Below are 15,770 nucleotides of genomic sequence, written 5' to 3' on the forward strand. Positions count from 1 at the left end.
TACTAACCGTGCTAATACATATATGTTTCAACAGATTTGAGAAGAAAAAGAGAGATTAAAGTTGTATAAATAGAAATAATTTTTTTCCCCGAATTAAAACGGCTCGAATACAAAGCGAGAGTGGAAACAATAGATTTACTTACGTGTCTCTTGTACATGCATACGCGATTCCTACGTCAACGTACGCATGTAACGTGCGTACGTGTGTGTGTGCATCTATGTATCGTACATGGGCACGGGCACGCTTCCCGAACACAATCGAGAGCGCGCACGCGTGCGCGAGTATGAAGCGTGAAAAGCAGTGGAAAGGGTGAGCAGGGGTGAAGAGTCCAAGTGTGCGTTATTTCGGTGGTGATTCGGAACAAAAGGTTGCAACTTTTCTCTTCGACGCCGTCGATCTCATTGACGCGTCAGATTGATCGACGCTGTTAATCTTCTACAGCTGTCACGGAACAAACTGTACCGAAACGGTGGTCGTCGTAGACAGAGATCCGCGGCTAAACCGAGACGATTCGAGAGGCGCGAGTTGTCGGACCCGGCTTCGTTCCTAACCGACCGATTGATTGTCGTTCTCGATCGATTCGTCTCCTCCTAGGCGCCCGTCCACCTGTTTCCAGCATGGAGGCTCTGATACCTGTGATAAACAAGCTACAGGACGTGTTTAATACCGTCGGTGCTACCGTGTTACAGTTGCCGCAAATCGTCGTCCTGGGTACGCAGGTTAGTCGAGTCTCTCTCTCTCTCTCTCTTATCTTGGATAGGTAATAACGCAGCAGGTCTGTTCCTCTCATTCGAATGCTCTTTGTTGTCAAAATGAAATAAATGCATGCTTCGAGTAAGAGAGAAGAGTTTGCGGAGTACGGGTGGAAGGAACAAATCGAGGTGTCATTCATGGATCGTTGGATTTGCGGACGTTTAAATTTTTTCCATCACGAATAATATAATCTGTTACATTATAAAATTATTTACGAATGTCATAGTTGAGGAAGGCGATATCGTGGTTGTCTTGATATCCCAATCGATATAATAGTAGGAGTATTATAGTTTATTTTCTCGCAATCAATTAAACGACGAAAAGCAGATTTTTATCAAAATCTCAAAATCTTGATTTCTAAATGAATTTTCAGAGTGCTTCGGAAAAGAGATTCAAGTGAGATAACTTATTATTATTAATAGGCATTTTTCATGATGTAATAACAAATGTGTTTTTGCAGAGCTCTGGAAAATCATCTGTAATAGAGAGCTTGGTAGGACGCTCCTTTTTACCTCGGGGAACTGGTATTGTCACGCGACGCCCGTTAATATTACAGCTTGTGTATTCGCCAAAGGATGATCGAGAACATAGAAGCGCAGACAATGGTACTCTGGACTTGGACGAATGGGGAGTGTTTTTGCACACAAAGAACAGAATCTACAAAGACTTTGACGATATTCGTTCAGAAATTGAGGCCGAAACTGACAGAATGGCTGGTGCAAATAAAGGCATCTGTCCAGAACCGATTAATCTTAAAATATACTCAATGTCGGTTGTTAATCTGACACTTATAGATTTACCTGGTATCACAAAGGTACCAGTGGGCGATCAACCAGAAGACATTGAAGGGCAAATCCATGAACTTGTATTGAAATACATATGTAATCCTAACTCTATAATCTTAGCAGTTGTCACTGCCAATACCGATATGGCCACAAGCGAGAGCTTGAAGTTAAGTAAAGACGTTGATCCAGATGGCAGACGAACGTTAGCTGTTGTTACAAAATTGGATCTTATGGATCGAGGTAAGTTTCATTTTTTACAGTCCTAAATTTTGCCGCACAAACATAGTATTAACTGTAATATTAATTAAATATATTTTCTCTTCCTTCTTTTTTAGGAACCGATGCCATAGATATTCTATGTGGTAGAGTCATCCCGGTTAAACTTGGTATTATAGGCGTCGTCAATCGTTCTCAGCAAGATATAATGGATAATACGAGTATTAAGGAAGCGTTAAAAAATGAGGCCGCATTCTTACAACAGAGATATCCAACATTGGCAAGTAGAAATGGAACTCCTTACTTGGCCAAGACGCTTAATCGTTTACTTATGCAACATATCAGGGAGTGTTTACCAGAATTAAAGGTAATAATGTTAATTATTGTTGAAAATTACATCTAGTATAGCTAGTGTAGAATCTACTAAAAGTGAGCATAATTTGGTAGAACTTGTGTTTTTTGAAAACAGAACAGAGTGAATACAATGATCGCGCAATATCAAACCCTATTCAATTCCTATGGTGGAGACGTCGAGGACAAGAGCCAAACCTTGCTGCAAATAATCACGAAATTTGCAAACAGTTATTGCGCTACAATAGAAGGTACCGCTAGAAACATAGAAACCACAGAGCTATGTGGCGGCGCTCGTATCTGCTATATATTTCATGAAACATTTGGCAAAACACTCGATTCGATTAATCCGCTGGCGGATCTCAGTAAAATGGACATACTAACCGCTATTCGCAATGCAACCGGTCCGAGACCGGCTCTTTTCGTGCCAGAAGTTTCCTTTGAGTTGCTAGTCAAACGACAAATACGAAAATTGGAGGAGCCTTCGTTACGATGCGTAGAACTCGTGCACGAAGAAATGCAAAGTATAATACAACATTGCGGCACCGAGGTGCAACAGGAGATGTTACGTTTCCCTAAATTGCACGAACGTATTGTCGATGTTGTTACACAATTGCTACGTAGACGGCTCCCGCATACCAATTCAATGGTAAATCAAAAAACATTTCTTATATATTTATACATCCATAATGAGTTTTTTTATACTTATTTAATGATTTGATTTCTTGAATTAAAAGGTAGAGAACTTGGTGGCGATAGAATTGGCGTATATTAATACTAAGCATCCCGATTTTCATAAAGATGCAGCATTTGTATCATCTTTATTGAAGGACGCTGATGTAGATCACCTGAAGCACAACAAACGATTAGCTTCAGCATCCAGTACTATAATCACCAATGACACAGTAAGTAATTTTCATTTAATTCATGTTGTTATTTCTGAAATTTTATTCTTTTTGTGTGTACGGTTAATATTATCGTAAAGTTTTCTGTTCAGGCTGACAATGATTTAAATCCAGATGACAATATTCGCATATCGTTTATCAAGTTTTATTATTTCAATCACACCATTTTTAATTTTTGTAGTGTATTTGTGTAATTAATAGTGAAATATATATTTGTAACAGATTGTAAAAAAATCAGTCAATAATCAAGATGAGAATTCTGTTTCTGATCAGACTAAGGAACAGCAAGGACAGCAAAATCATTGGCTGCTAAGTAATTTGCTGCTCCAGGGAAAAACGGAGTCGACTAGTTCGATGGATGGCTCTCCGGTCAGAATGCGTGAAAATAGTAATTCTCCGCATCCGAATTCAGCGATTGAAATACAGAAAGCATCCCCGCAACAAAAACCAGTAAACCTACTCCCTGCGGTGCCAATGCAGACATCCCGAAAGCTTAGCGAACGTGAACAACGGGACTGTGATATTATTGGTAAGAAGATGTATATTGTATTGCATGTTATATAACATACAGAAATTTTAATCTTTTTATATACATGAGGAAATTTTAATTTTTATCTTTTAATCACCTTTATTGTGATCTCCCATTTACAGAAAGGCTTATAAGATCATACTTTTATATTGTACGAAAGTCCATTCAGGATAGTGTACCGAAGGCTGTTATGCATTTTCTAGTCAACTATGTAAAAGATAATTTACAAAGTGAACTTGTTACACATTTGTATAAATCGGATCAGGCTGAGGCCTTGTTAGTCGAAAGCGAGCACATTGCTGTCAGACGTAAAGAAACAGCAGACATGCTTAAGGTATTATAAAACATTACATAAGTTTTTGATTTTAGAATTTTGATTTTTAACAGTTGTTTTTACTTCACAGGCATTAACTCAAGCCGGTCACATCATTAGCGAAATTAGGGAAACGCATATCTGGTAATCAAATCGCCTAACTGGATTCTAGTTGAATTTAGGTATTACATCTGTGTTTTAATGAACTAAGTTAAAGGATGTACTTTACCAATGTATATGACGGACCACTGTACATAATTTTTATTTTTCTCATGCAAGTAAGATATATATGTATCGCATTGAAGCAATGGTCCTGATATATTTCATTACTTAATTTTATTGAGCATGAAGGAAGCACATAATATCATACATAAAATGCGCATTTATACAACATCGAATTATTATTTGATTATTTGATATTTGCAAGATTTGTATGATTTAAGCTCGATTTTCTACTAATTATTAATATATATATATCCCTGATTTATTGTGTGTAAATGGAATAATTTGATATTAATTTTTTTCTTTCTTTTTTTTATTGTTTTTATTGCACAGAAATTATATGCTTCTTTATTACTTAATTATAAATCTTGCATTGCTTTAATGATAATGCACTTAAGAATGAAGAACATTGTGCCGTAAACATTTCCCGTTTTTCTATGTTTATAAATCTTTTCTAAAATGGCTGAAAGTATATTCTTATGCGAAATATATACATGGCATCTTTTTACAATGCTATATAAAAAGCAGGAAACTGACAACAAAAAATAACTATTTCACTACTACTTAAGTAACAGTCACTTATAGTAATTATTTAAATAAACTATTTATAATAAGTGACTGTTATAAGCAAACTCAGAGATTATTACACAGAGATCAAGCCGAGAGAATTGTAACACTGAACGATACATTGTTCTGTTTTGATGCCTTCGATATTAGGTTCAACCAAGTGTTTATTGACAAAGTACACGTGTTCAAATAGCAGAGGGATCGCATCTTTGTAATTTCCCTGATATATTTTAGCGACAGCGCTCAATCTCTTTTGAATCGATTTACGAAGTTGTTTCTCGAGTTTTTTTAAATCGATCATTTTTTGACACTTGGTACACTGTTGATTTGTCACCTTCTGCGAAATGTTGATATTTATCACCGAGATATCTGTTGGTTCGAAACACGCTGTACATTTGTAATACATTGTCTCGGGCAGCGGAAATTTCCAGTCTTGCGTGCAAGCGTCGCATTCGCACAAAAATCGGTATTTCTTCCATAAAAGTTCGCGTCTAGCCAATCTACTCTCGCTGAGGAATTGAGGTCCATAGCAATCGAGTATCTCGCATCCTTTGCCGATAAAGCGCAGCGCTCTGACCACGACTATTCCTGTAAAAAGATAATTTGTTCTCAACGCTATACAAATTTTTTTCCTGCATCAAGACTTCATCTTCATCATCAATTTTTCAGGCTGCTTACCATTGGGATAAGAATGGCGAACTACATTGGGATAGCAGCTATGATTCACGAGACTGACTGTGGTGTAAATCGCACCGCCGATATTCCTGGGTTCCCAAACGCGCGTCGCTTCCTCGTGAACATTCTCAACAATCTCGTACGCGTTGCAATTAATCGCCTGCAAATGATGCAGCATAGCCACGGCCAATGGAACAAATGTTTCCTTCATACAGTCTTCAACATCTAATTTACTCAGAACGGAGATCAAGCATTTTGCGAGGAAGATCGCTTGAATCGTGCGAATGAGATTCACATTAGGTTCTACATCGGTGCAATGAGTCTCCAGCTGGAATACCGTTCGGTAATCGAGAGGATTGTATATCCGTCTCGATTTTGATTTTGTGTATTCTTTATCGATGTTCTCGTCGAAACCTTTATCACTGGCGTGATATCGTAAGAAATCAGGATTCAAAACGCATCTCGTTTCCACGCTGTCTCGTAGTGATAACGCTTGCAGAACCGTCGTACGATAGGCTAGTAAGAGATAAGACGTTTGCTGGCGTCTATCGTTTGAGGAATTTTCGAAGAAATAATCAAATGCCGAGCATTCGTATTGATGATAGGCTTCCCACGCTTTCTTGCGACATGTTTCCGTGCAAAAAGACACCTGAAGAATGTAAAGAAAAATTTATAGGAATCGAAGGAATCATCTAAATAACGTGTAAATTCGGATGCACAAGAGGATGCATAAAAAAGAAAAATTAACAAAAACTTGCAGGCATATTGCTGATATGTACGTGGCACGTGCATGCGCGAATATAATCATGCGCTCTACTAACTGTTTGACAATTACGGCACGGGATTTTAACGCTGTCTTCTAATTTAAGTGTGGCATGGCAATACAAGCAATTCCTGCCGAGAGCCGGTCCGTCTGTGCTAAAGGAAAACGGCTGATCGACAATGAGTACAGCACCCGGTCTGATGTCTCTTGCAGCTACGAGATGCCGGCCCCTAGCCTCGTCGAGACGCAGCTCGACGTTATCTGAACAACTGGCGAGGCAATCGTGCGGCTTGCCGTCGACGACGGGCGTCGCGGTTCGTTTTCCAAGCGACAAAGAAGAGGAAGAGGACGTCCTTCCGCGGTGTTTCCTGGAAGACGCGTTCCCCTCCAATTTCCGGGAGCACTCCCGTTCTAGCTGCAGGCACTCCTTTCTACGCTGCACAAAGTACTTGACGTTCTCCGCGGAGTCATCATAGAAACTCGCAGGAAGCGCCAGCATGCACTCGCAGTCTCGTAGACAGCTCGCGTAAGCGTTCAGACAGTAGGAACGTCTGGCGCGCTCGCAGAGCGCATCTAGAAACACTCTACCGTTCGCACCGGCTGCAAACAGTGCTTTTGTGAGAATATTACACGTTTTAATCTCCTCCGCGTGCTCGTCCCCGGATCCCGCCGCCGTCACCTTAAGCGATCTCTCGTACAACCGCGCGGCTCGCGCGTCGTTCTTACCCTGATACGAATCGCCCGGTTTCAGGCCCGCTACCCGGGGCATTTCTACGAGCATCTCGATCATTCCTCGCCTGTCGCCCGACGTGGACAATTTCGCGAATCGAGTCGCAAACGACTCTTGCGAGACAATTTCGTCGTACACGGCACGACAAAATTCGTCGAGCGAGACGTTTCTGCAACACAAAGGGCGATACGGATGCAACGTGAAATGTAAAAAGAGTAATTTGACACGACGAAATTCGCGAGAAAGAAAAACGAAATGTTCTTATATAATTTAATAAGTAAATGTGTAAATTGGAATTTTTTTTAGGGAATCATCAAGAGCAATTATGAAAAATTGGGAAGCAAGAAAGATAACACGATATCTATTTACATCTTCAATTTAATCATCAGTTTACAAAAGTAAGAAATTACGTGAAGAACAATGGGGAGTGAGATGATGAAGCGATATTTAAGAAATTCTTTGAACCAGTCGATGTCATGTTACAATATATCATGTAAGAACATTTTCGAGAACGTATATGAAATCTTTCTTCGCGTATATGAAATTCTGTTATCGTTTCTCAATTATTTTAATTCTGAGAAAATCTGCACTTTTCATTTTCCATAGCTCTGGAAAAATATTTGTCTATTGTACTTGTTCATTATATTTTCGAACTTGTATGTATTTTTTCTTTTCTAGTTTTATTTAGGAATTTGATATTGTATACTACTTATAACATAGTGTCTTTTAATCTTAATGCACGTACAGAATATGTGTTTAAAGATGTGCAGATCGTCGATTCCGAAACGCGGAACCTAGTACGCTAAATGCGTACATTTAGACCGCGTATAATTGGTGACCTTTTTTTGATTTTTTGCAGACGAGTCTGCCATATTTCTTCCTATTGCTCTAAATTTAATCGTAGGTAATCCAAAATAGAGTACGAGTAACGGTTGGTCCAAAGCACAGAAGAGGCATTATAGGTAATATATTAGCGGCGCGAACGTAAATTTATTATTACAGGAAAAATCATTTCGCCTCTGAACGAATATTTGTGACAGGATGTAAATTTCACTTGAAGCAATTAGCTTCTATTTTGAAATCGGAAAAAGCTGGCTTACCCCTTCTTCGTCGAAGACATTCTGTAATTGTTATCGGGACAGATTGTATATTTAATGTAACATCTCTTTCTCTCTCTCTCTTTCTACGAGACCCGCTTGTGTCTGCGAATAAAGAGACACGAATGTGACGGATTCTAAAATTAGGCCGATGGTTCCGCGTGTATTTGTCCCCTCTTTCGAGATGTGCAACAATTTAGCTTAGAGAAGGTCGAAAGCCGTCTGGTTTGTTCCATTTATTTTTCGCGCACCGATAGAATGTACAAATACGCTTTATAAACTTATTACAAAATCGTTTCTAATATTTATCGTAATAATAAACGAAAGATGGCCTTTGATACAAATACATTGAAAATATATAATGTAATAGTTAGATTTCTTTGCACATAATTTTGCAAAACAAAAATAATCGTCAGTCTAAGTAATGCGATAAATTTACCTTATATATAATAAATCTTTCATAATGTCATTGTTTTGTTGATTGAAGCATTAAAAAAATTCTCAAGTACTTACAGTAGCAAACGTGTCTGTTAAATTTAGCGCGCTTTAGAATATGTTCGAAGATCCTACTCGTTGGGTACAGTGTTCCGATTAGGGATCCCCTGCGCGCGCATGTGCGGCTCTGCACATGCGCGACTTTTGAAATTACATTGTAATCTCACGGTGGCGCAAGCGCAGAGCCGCACATGCGCGCGCACGGAATCTCTAATCGGAACGCTGGTTGGGTAAAGTAGCGTCTGATTGACCAATGAAAACAAAGAAATCTTTTTGTTCCGATTGGTCAATCAGACTTTGCTCCACTCGTCAAATAGATTTTCGAACGCAACCGTCGCAACCCTGGGGAGCCAGCAGTCGTCACATGACGGCGACGGGTGCGCGAGAGATTTTCTTTCGATATTTTGGATATAGAGATTGAAAGTTTGTCTGAGGAAACCGTCGCGCCGAGCTATTTAGCTTTTTCGAGTGTCGACCATAATTCACAGGACTTTTATATAATTTATATTGGGTTAAAATCACCATGGCAACAATGAGATATATTTTGGGTAGCACATTTGCAGTCACCACCTCGATCACGATTCTTATTTTAGGTATGGCTTTATTATACATGTATTTATATTAAAAATAATTATATTTGACATATACGATAAACTCGTAAAGAAATGTCGAATTTAAATTAATAAATATTTTGCCGAATTATACAGTGTCCACTGTCACAAGCTGTTCCTATGTCAAACACATTTATTACTGAATTAACACTGTTTAATAATTATACAAAGATTTTATTATGTATATTTTATATTACAGTTTTGTATTATGTATTTACTGGCAAAGGAGAGCAAATTAGCATTGCATGGTACGTATAATCATACATTCATATGATCACCTTGTATATTAATATTTTTATTTCTTGTATTACTGAATCCTTGAGATATTAAACAAAATATTTATTTTCCTATTTAGGTTCTTGTCAAATACTTCTCCATATATGTGGTCTACATTGGGCATAGGTTTGTCAGTAGCTTTATCCGTGGTAGGCGCAGCATTGTAAGTACAATAATTTTAAATTTATAATACTCATAATTTTAGAACAGCATGAAATTACTTATGATATTCATCTTTTCAGAGGTATCCATACAACAGGAGTATCTATAGTCGGTGGAGGTGTAAAAGCACCTAGGATCAAAACAAAGAATTTGATTTCTGTGATATTTTGCGAGGCTGTAGCTATCTATGGTCTAATTACTGCTATTGTTCTGTCTGGAATGCTCGACAAATTCACTTATTCCGAAGCTATGTCAAATGAACTTAAAAATCAGAATTGGTTGGCTGGATATTTAATGTTTGGCGCTGGTCTGTCTGTTGGTTTGGTCAATCTTTTCTGTGGCATAGCAGTTGGTATTGTAGGTTCTGGCGCAGCTCTCGCTGATGCGGCAAACTCTGCTCTTTTCGTGAAGATTCTTATAGTTGAGATTTTTGGTTCCGCTATAGGACTTTTTGGTTTAATTGTCGGTATTTATATGGTAAGTTCACACAACACACACACACACATATATATATATATATATATATATATATATATATATATATATATATGTATATATAGGGTGCCTGGAAAATCGCCCGCAGTATTTCGGAAACTGATTCGAGACTCAAAAAGAAAGAAAGAAAGCCTATATAAACATAGGTCCGAAAATAAATCGTTTCCGAGTTATAGTCACTTTCATGTTAAAAAAGTCGTAATTTATAGTCCGCTTGGCATCCCTTTTTTAAATTTTTAAAAATTTTAAATTTAAAAATTTGAATTCAAATTTAAATTTAAAAATTTAAATTTAAATTTAAAAATTCAAATTTAAATTTAAATTTAAAAATTCAAATTTAAATTTAAAAATTCAAATTTAAATTTAAAAATTTAAATTTAAAAATTTGAATTTAAAATTTTAAAAATTCAAATTTAAATTTAAAAATTCAAATTTAAGTTTAAAAATTCAAATTTAAATTTAAAAATTCGAATTTAAATTTAAAAATTTAAATTTAAAAATTTGAATTTAAAAATTTAAATTTAAATTTAAAAATTTAAATTTAAATTTAAATTTAAAAATTTGAATTTAAATTTAAAAATTTGAATTTAAATTTAAAAATTTTAATTTAAATTTTAAAATTTGAATTTAAAATTTAAATTTAAATTCAAATTTTTAAATTTAAATTTTTAAATTTAAATTTTTTAATTAAAATTTTTAAATTTAAATTTTAAATTTTAAAATTAAAATAAATATAGAAGAGAAGGATGCCTAGCGAACTATAAATTATGATTTTTTTTAACATAAAAGTGGCTATAACTCGGAAACGACTTATTTCCGGATCTATGTTTATATAACATTTTTTTCCTTCTTTTTGAATCCGAAATCATTTGCCGAAATACCACGGTCGATTTTTCGAACACTGTATATATACGATGTCAGATAACGTGAATGTAACAAATATATTTAAAATTATGTATTGTAATTTAATATTCTCTTTATATAAATTACTCATTAAATATTCCTCTTTTTTTGCAGACTTCCAAAGTGAAGATGGGTGATAAGCTATAAATGATAAGAGATTACAATATATCCATTCCATATTTAATCATTGGAAATCATTTAAAAAATTTCAAAAATTGTCTATCTATAAAATCGTCATAAAATGTTAAAAAATTTCTAAATACCAATATATGAAGAAATTGGTATATTATCTGTATCTATACAATTCCATTTATGCAATCTTCATAATGATCTAATTTAACATTCATTTTAATATTTACAACTATGAATGTTATGCTTTATCGTCTATGTTATTAGACAAATTTTTCCATTTTTTTGAAGCAGAAAAATGACTAAGATTAAGTATAAATTTTATATAACATATGAATTTTTATCAATATTAGAAAACAGTGTAATTTTTTCGTTTCACACTTCAAATAGCGCTCATTTTTACATAAGTCAATGTACATATTTTCTTGTTCATGAGTAATAGAATAATATAAAATAATATTTGTAATAATTTACCCTCACATACATATACACACATACATATGTCATATATCTAATTACTAATTATTAGAAAAATTGTTGGTTGGTTATAAAAATTAGCATATCATTATATATAAAAAAATATTAAAAATATTTATTCTCAACAATTAAAAAATACAAGTAAAAATATAAAAATTTCTTGTTATCAGAGATAGTTTATTCCTATTGCTTTTGATCTATATAAATATTTCAAGTATATATATACATATATACATACACATATACACACACATATATATATATATATATATATATATATATATTATATACACACACACATATATATATATATATATATATCTGCCTTTGATGTAGATACCATGATTGTAAACTTTTTTTTGTGTAAATGTATAATATACCTGTATAATGTGATAATTATATAGTATCGATGATTTAAAAAAAAATGTATATTTAAATATATCTGGCCACATAATATATTTATGCATAATATATTATGCGCAGTACATCATGAATGCTCTTGAGTGCATGTTCCAAGGCTTGTATATATTTTGTGGCATTATGACTACCTTTATAACTTGTTACAGCAGTCCTCGTTTGTTCATCTCGAATTACATATCTAAACAATATACATTAATTTGGTATTTATTAAATCTCAATATTCCGAAAAAAATATAATAGTGTATAAACAGTTGTCATATTTTCAATATTAATCCAATGCAATGTAAATAACTTACGATATTCCATAGCCATCGGGTACTACTGGTCCAAATCCACCAGCAAATATAACTGGACTCGATAAAGTGGATGTAGATAATATATTATAATTTAAAGCATCATAAGCTGGATCTTGAAAAATAACTGATTTAGTAGAATTTGAATTCTCTGAAATCTTTTTCAAGGCAAATAAATGTCTATCAAATCCTTGGCCTAAAATAAGAAATATTATGAAATAATTTACGTACAGTCTAGTTTTTCAAACTTATTTGTTTGAAATTTGCTCAGTAATTGAACTATTTACCCATTACAGCTTCTTTTGTAAGCACATTGTGAGCTTTACTACAATTGAATATCATTCTTTTTAAGTCTGATTTAGAGAGTTCAATTTGTGTTCGAGACATAGCGATGCAGATTTCTTTAGTTTCTAATGTACAAGGTCTAATGGCTTCTGTTCTGCCATGTTTATATGCAGCTGTACTGCAAGATTCATAAGTCGATACTACTCTGTTCTCTAGAGTGTAGAATGCCAACTGGAATGCCAGCTGCATCATAGCATCTGGACTTACCCCAAACTTCTTATACTGATTTTTGCCAAAGTTTTCATATATTATATGATCAAGACATATTTGATTGATCCATTCGTGATATTTCGCTTTTTGTTGCTTAATAATACTTTCGCTCTTTGCGTCGATAGAAAATTGTAGTTTTTCAATGTTTACACTTTCTTTTGCAAGTTCATTTACTTCATTAGGATGAAATCTAGGTTTCTTAGATATATCGGCCTTCACATCCTAAAGAACGAACAAGATTTTTATATCTTACAATCTTCAAAAATTTACTATAACCATGTTCATACATAAGTGTCTAAAATTAGGACAATATCTATCAAATATATATATATATACCTGAAAATATCTGAGCATTGCAACACCATCACCCCATGAATGTTCAAAATTGATTCCACTATAGGTGTCCTTAGAAACAATAAGAGAAAACGACTTGTCGAACCATCGATTGGTACCGTCTGCATGTAAATATGTTTTAAGTACTTTGTTGTTATCAGTATCAATAATTTCGTCATCCAAGGCCAATATAAATATAGCTGAGTCAATTTTCTTAAGAATTTCCTGATTCCCTGTTTCAACTAAATGTAAGCGTGCTTGTGCCCATTGATCCCTTTCTAATGTCGTAAGAACGCCCACAGGATGTTTATTTGGTGGTCTATCATCTTCTAGTATGGCCTTTAAGCATGCAGCTATCTTTCTAGGATTACAAATGGAATCCTCATCTAAAACATCAAACGCGTAAAAATGACCTTTTCTTAATACAACTAAATGCTTTGCTGAAGGATCATGGAAAATTACATCCTTCTCCAATTTTGGTATTCTAGTTGTATTAAATATATTTTTATATTGCGACATATCCAAGGGAAAAGCCTATAATAAAAATTTTTTTTGTTAAATACTCTATACAATTACTATTTTTCTTTCAATCTATAATGTTTCATAAACAAAATTTGTAATTTATCTTAAATTATTACCTTAAATAAGTAAGCACCATACCAGCTAAAACGAGATGGAATCAGTCTTGTAATATTGCGAAATCGTTCAGTATCTGATTTTTCAGGTTTCATATGAAATACTTCTGGCTCTAAAACACCATTTTTAAGAGACTTGAAAAATCTCAATGATGACACAACGAGATTTGTCGCCTTTACCAATTGTGCATCATATCTTGGATCGGATTCTGATGTAAAAATTAAATAAGGATTGGAATTAATAGGTAAAGGTTTGCGATCTCGCAAATACATATCAAACCATAGTTCACTAATGTAACTAGTATGTGGATTTTCATCATTATTATGAATCAACTGCTTTTGCAAACTTTGTCCCTCATTAGCAAGAAATTTCGAAATACAGGATGCTGTGTATTGCAATTCCTTATCATTCAATAGTGGTTTCTGTGCATTCAAGTACCTCCTACATGTATCTTCAAGCTTTGGTATTGGTAGTCGTGGTAAGGATGCTTGAAAATGCAGTGTTGGAACTTTACTAATTTGCAGATATTGATATTCAGAGGAATCGTATGACACAGTACTCCTGAAATAAACGCGTATACATAATTATTTGCTTTTATTAAATAATTGGGTATATTTCTCGAAATTTAATATTTCCAAAATTATTAAATTATGGTTATTCATGTGACACTAGTTACAATAACTAATTTCATATAATTATAATTATAACTAATAAATAAATTTAAATTTTCAAAATATAAAAATAAATTTAAATTTTCAAAATATAAAAATAACACATGAAAAACGCGTCGTCTATTGCTCGAAATATAAAAACAAAACACTAATACCTAGCTAATTGTTGTGTTAGCGTGACTCCTCCACGGCTTGTCTGTAATATAAATAATAGAGAAAGAGGAAATAAAAGCAAATCTAAGTGTCAGATCTTAAACTTTAAATCGAAAATATATACATACATACATATATATATATATATATAAAATAAATATATGTTAAATAATTTACCAAAATTTTCCGGAATTCGTTCCGAATTAAAACAAACATTTTGTGTCAATATATTAATTTCAAGAATAGATAAATGTATAATTTTAAGATAGGAGAGCAATGTGACGAAGCATTAGTGACACGAATATCATATAAATATAATAAATGTCATTTCTACACTTAGGTCCGAATTCATAGTCGTTTCTCAAATCTTAAGACTAGAGAATTTCTTAAACCTATCCTAATGCGACCATTTCATTGGTTGAATAAGATAGCTCAACCAATGAAATGGTCGTATTAGGATAGATTTAAGAAATTCTCTAGTCTTAAGATTTGAGAAACGACTATGAATTCGGACCTTATATACGTATGCATATGTATACTAAAGTATACACTTCTAACAAAAGATTTGTGTGCCTATATAACTACGTCATTGACCAGATGGCCGATCTCGATCTCGATCTCGACAGATCCGTATCTCGTCGTTGTCCGTACTCACAATCAGATGTTACGGATCACTTGATATTCAGATAAATTATCCAATTGTTTTGTTATCATTTACGACAGTAATATATAAATTAAGTATATATATATATATATATATATATATATATATATATATATATAAAATTTATCAACTTTGTAGAGAAACAAAGATATTACAGAAAATATAAATATCTATATATTTATGGTAAATTGAAAATAGACTTTATGAATTATTAATTCTTTTGACATTTGTCATTATTTGATAAAAATTATATCATTTATTCGTTAACGTTTTTTTTCCATTATACTTTTTCACGAGGGATCTAATGATACCCCTTATTGCATTGACATATGTACGCGACTGACATGGACCTAAGAAGATATGGATGGAGTCTAGAGCCGGGGCGGTGTGAAATTTGCGGTAAGGGGGGTGTATAGCTCTGTCTCTTTCCAAAAGCAACCTTCGGGTGTTTCCGTCGCATATCCGATAATTCCCGAAAGGTTATATATCCCATATTAGCTAACTTTCGAATAAAAATACATGTATTTTTATTCGAAAGTTAGCTAATATGGGATATATAACCTTTCGGGAATTATCGGATATGCGACGGA

General features: G+C 33.9%; 4 protein-coding genes across 12 annotated transcripts; 2 read left to right on the top strand and 2 right to left on the bottom strand.

Moving 5' to 3' along the window:
* The first annotated feature begins 22 nt into the window (after positions 1-22).
* On the top strand, positions 23-8,376 carry Drp1 (dynamin related protein 1). Of its 6 annotated transcripts, none has more exons than XR_014435693.1 (10): positions 35-720; positions 1,215-1,779; positions 1,875-2,122; positions 2,225-2,755; positions 2,844-3,011; positions 3,234-3,540; positions 3,663-3,874; positions 3,945-4,035; positions 6,187-7,016; positions 7,117-8,376. XR_014435693.1 is itself a non-coding variant. In XM_083082159.1 (10 exons), exons 2-9 carry the CDS (start codon positions 619-621, stop codon positions 3,999-4,001), a joined length of 2,190 nt encoding a protein of 729 aa, XP_082938285.1. In that variant the 5' UTR covers positions 35-368; positions 443-618; the 3' UTR covers positions 4,002-4,035; positions 6,187-8,376. The 6 variants fall into 6 exon arrangements, 5 of the variants coding, with proteins under 5 accessions (XP_082938282.1, XP_082938285.1, XP_082938283.1 ...); XM_083082159.1 differs by having other exon boundaries at positions 35-368; positions 443-720; positions 6,187-8,376; XM_083082156.1 differs by having other exon boundaries at positions 23-720; positions 6,187-8,376.
* On the bottom strand, positions 3,613-8,308 carry LOC145961719 (protein-lysine N-methyltransferase SMYD4). 4 transcript variants are annotated; one of them, XM_083082163.1, is made up of 4 exons: positions 7,911-8,308; positions 6,139-6,979; positions 5,321-5,966; positions 3,613-5,230 (listed from the first exon to the last, which is right to left on the bottom strand). In XM_083082163.1, the coding sequence occupies exons 1-4, from the start codon at positions 7,928-7,930 to the stop codon at positions 4,719-4,721; spliced, it is 2,019 nt and encodes a 672-aa protein (XP_082938289.1). In that variant the 5' UTR covers positions 7,931-8,308; the 3' UTR covers positions 3,613-4,718. The 4 variants fall into 4 exon arrangements, with proteins under 4 accessions (XP_082938289.1, XP_082938288.1, XP_082938291.1 ...); XM_083082162.1 differs by having other exon boundaries at positions 6,076-6,979; XM_083082165.1 differs by having other exon boundaries at positions 6,076-7,418.
* A 357-nt stretch (positions 8,377-8,733) lies between the features above and the next one.
* LOC145961489 (V-type proton ATPase 21 kDa proteolipid subunit c'') lies at positions 8,734-12,063 on the top strand. The gene is made up of 5 exons (XM_083081714.1): positions 8,734-8,995; positions 9,213-9,261; positions 9,369-9,452; positions 9,532-9,928; positions 10,964-12,063. Exons 1-5 carry the CDS (start codon positions 8,926-8,928, stop codon positions 10,994-10,996), a joined length of 633 nt encoding a protein of 210 aa, XP_082937840.1. The 5' UTR covers positions 8,734-8,925; the 3' UTR covers positions 10,997-12,063.
* On the bottom strand, positions 11,484-14,883 carry Cpt2 (Carnitine palmitoyltransferase 2). The gene is made up of 7 exons (XM_083081712.1): positions 14,694-14,883; positions 14,519-14,559; positions 13,695-14,253; positions 13,060-13,590; positions 12,456-12,945; positions 12,172-12,364; positions 11,484-12,053 (listed from the first exon to the last, which is right to left on the bottom strand). Exons 1-7 carry the CDS (start codon positions 14,730-14,732, stop codon positions 11,915-11,917), a joined length of 1,992 nt encoding a protein of 663 aa, XP_082937838.1. The 5' UTR covers positions 14,733-14,883; the 3' UTR covers positions 11,484-11,914.
* Between the last annotated feature and the right edge of the window lie 887 nt (positions 14,884-15,770).

The sequence above is a fragment of the Camponotus vicinus genome, unplaced genomic scaffold, assembly GCF_025532165.1.
Source record: "Camponotus vicinus isolate PSW18456_S1 unplaced genomic scaffold, iyCamVici1.0 SCAF_11, whole genome shotgun sequence".
Taxonomy (NCBI): domain Eukaryota; kingdom Metazoa; phylum Arthropoda; class Insecta; order Hymenoptera; family Formicidae; genus Camponotus; species Camponotus vicinus.

Excerpts from the sequence above, each read along its gene's own strand:
- Drp1 (XM_083082156.1), top strand. The coding sequence starts at position 619 with ATGGAGGCTCTGATACCTGTGATAAACAAGCTACAGGACGTGTTTAAT. Across the intron at positions 3,541-3,662 it reads ACGGGACTGTGATATTATTG|AAAGGCTTATAAGATCATAC; the intron begins GTAAGAAGATGT and ends TCCCATTTACAG. Across the intron at positions 3,875-3,944 it reads AAACAGCAGACATGCTTAAG|GCATTAACTCAAGCCGGTCA; the intron begins GTATTATAAAAC and ends TTTACTTCACAG.
- LOC145961719 (XM_083082162.1), bottom strand. The coding sequence starts at position 7,930 with ATGTCTTCGACGAAGAAGGG. Across the intron at positions 6,980-7,910 it reads ATGTCTTCGACGAAGAAGGG|AAACGTCTCGCTCGACGAAT; the intron begins GTAAGCCAGCTT and ends TTTGTGTTGCAG. Across the intron at positions 5,231-5,320 it reads TCGCCATTCTTATCCCAATG|GAATAGTCGTGGTCAGAGCG; the intron begins GTAAGCAGCCTG and ends ATCTTTTTACAG.
- LOC145961489 (XM_083081714.1), top strand. The coding sequence starts at position 8,926 with ATGGCAACAATGAGATATATTTTGGGTAGCACATTTGCAGTCACCACC. Across the intron at positions 9,262-9,368 it reads GAGCAAATTAGCATTGCATG|GTTCTTGTCAAATACTTCTC; the intron begins GTACGTATAATC and ends TTTCCTATTTAG. Across the intron at positions 9,929-10,963 it reads TAATTGTCGGTATTTATATG|ACTTCCAAAGTGAAGATGGG; the intron begins GTAAGTTCACAC and ends CTTTTTTTGCAG.
- Cpt2 (XM_083081712.1), bottom strand. The coding sequence starts at position 14,732 with ATGTTTGTTTTAATTCGGAACGAATTCCGGAAAATTTTG. Across the intron at positions 13,591-13,694 it reads ATGGTGCTTACTTATTTAAG|GCTTTTCCCTTGGATATGTC; the intron begins GTAATAATTTAA and ends TTTTTATTATAG. Across the intron at positions 12,946-13,059 it reads CAATGCTCAGATATTTTCAG|GATGTGAAGGCCGATATATC; the intron begins GTATATATATAT and ends TTCGTTCTTTAG.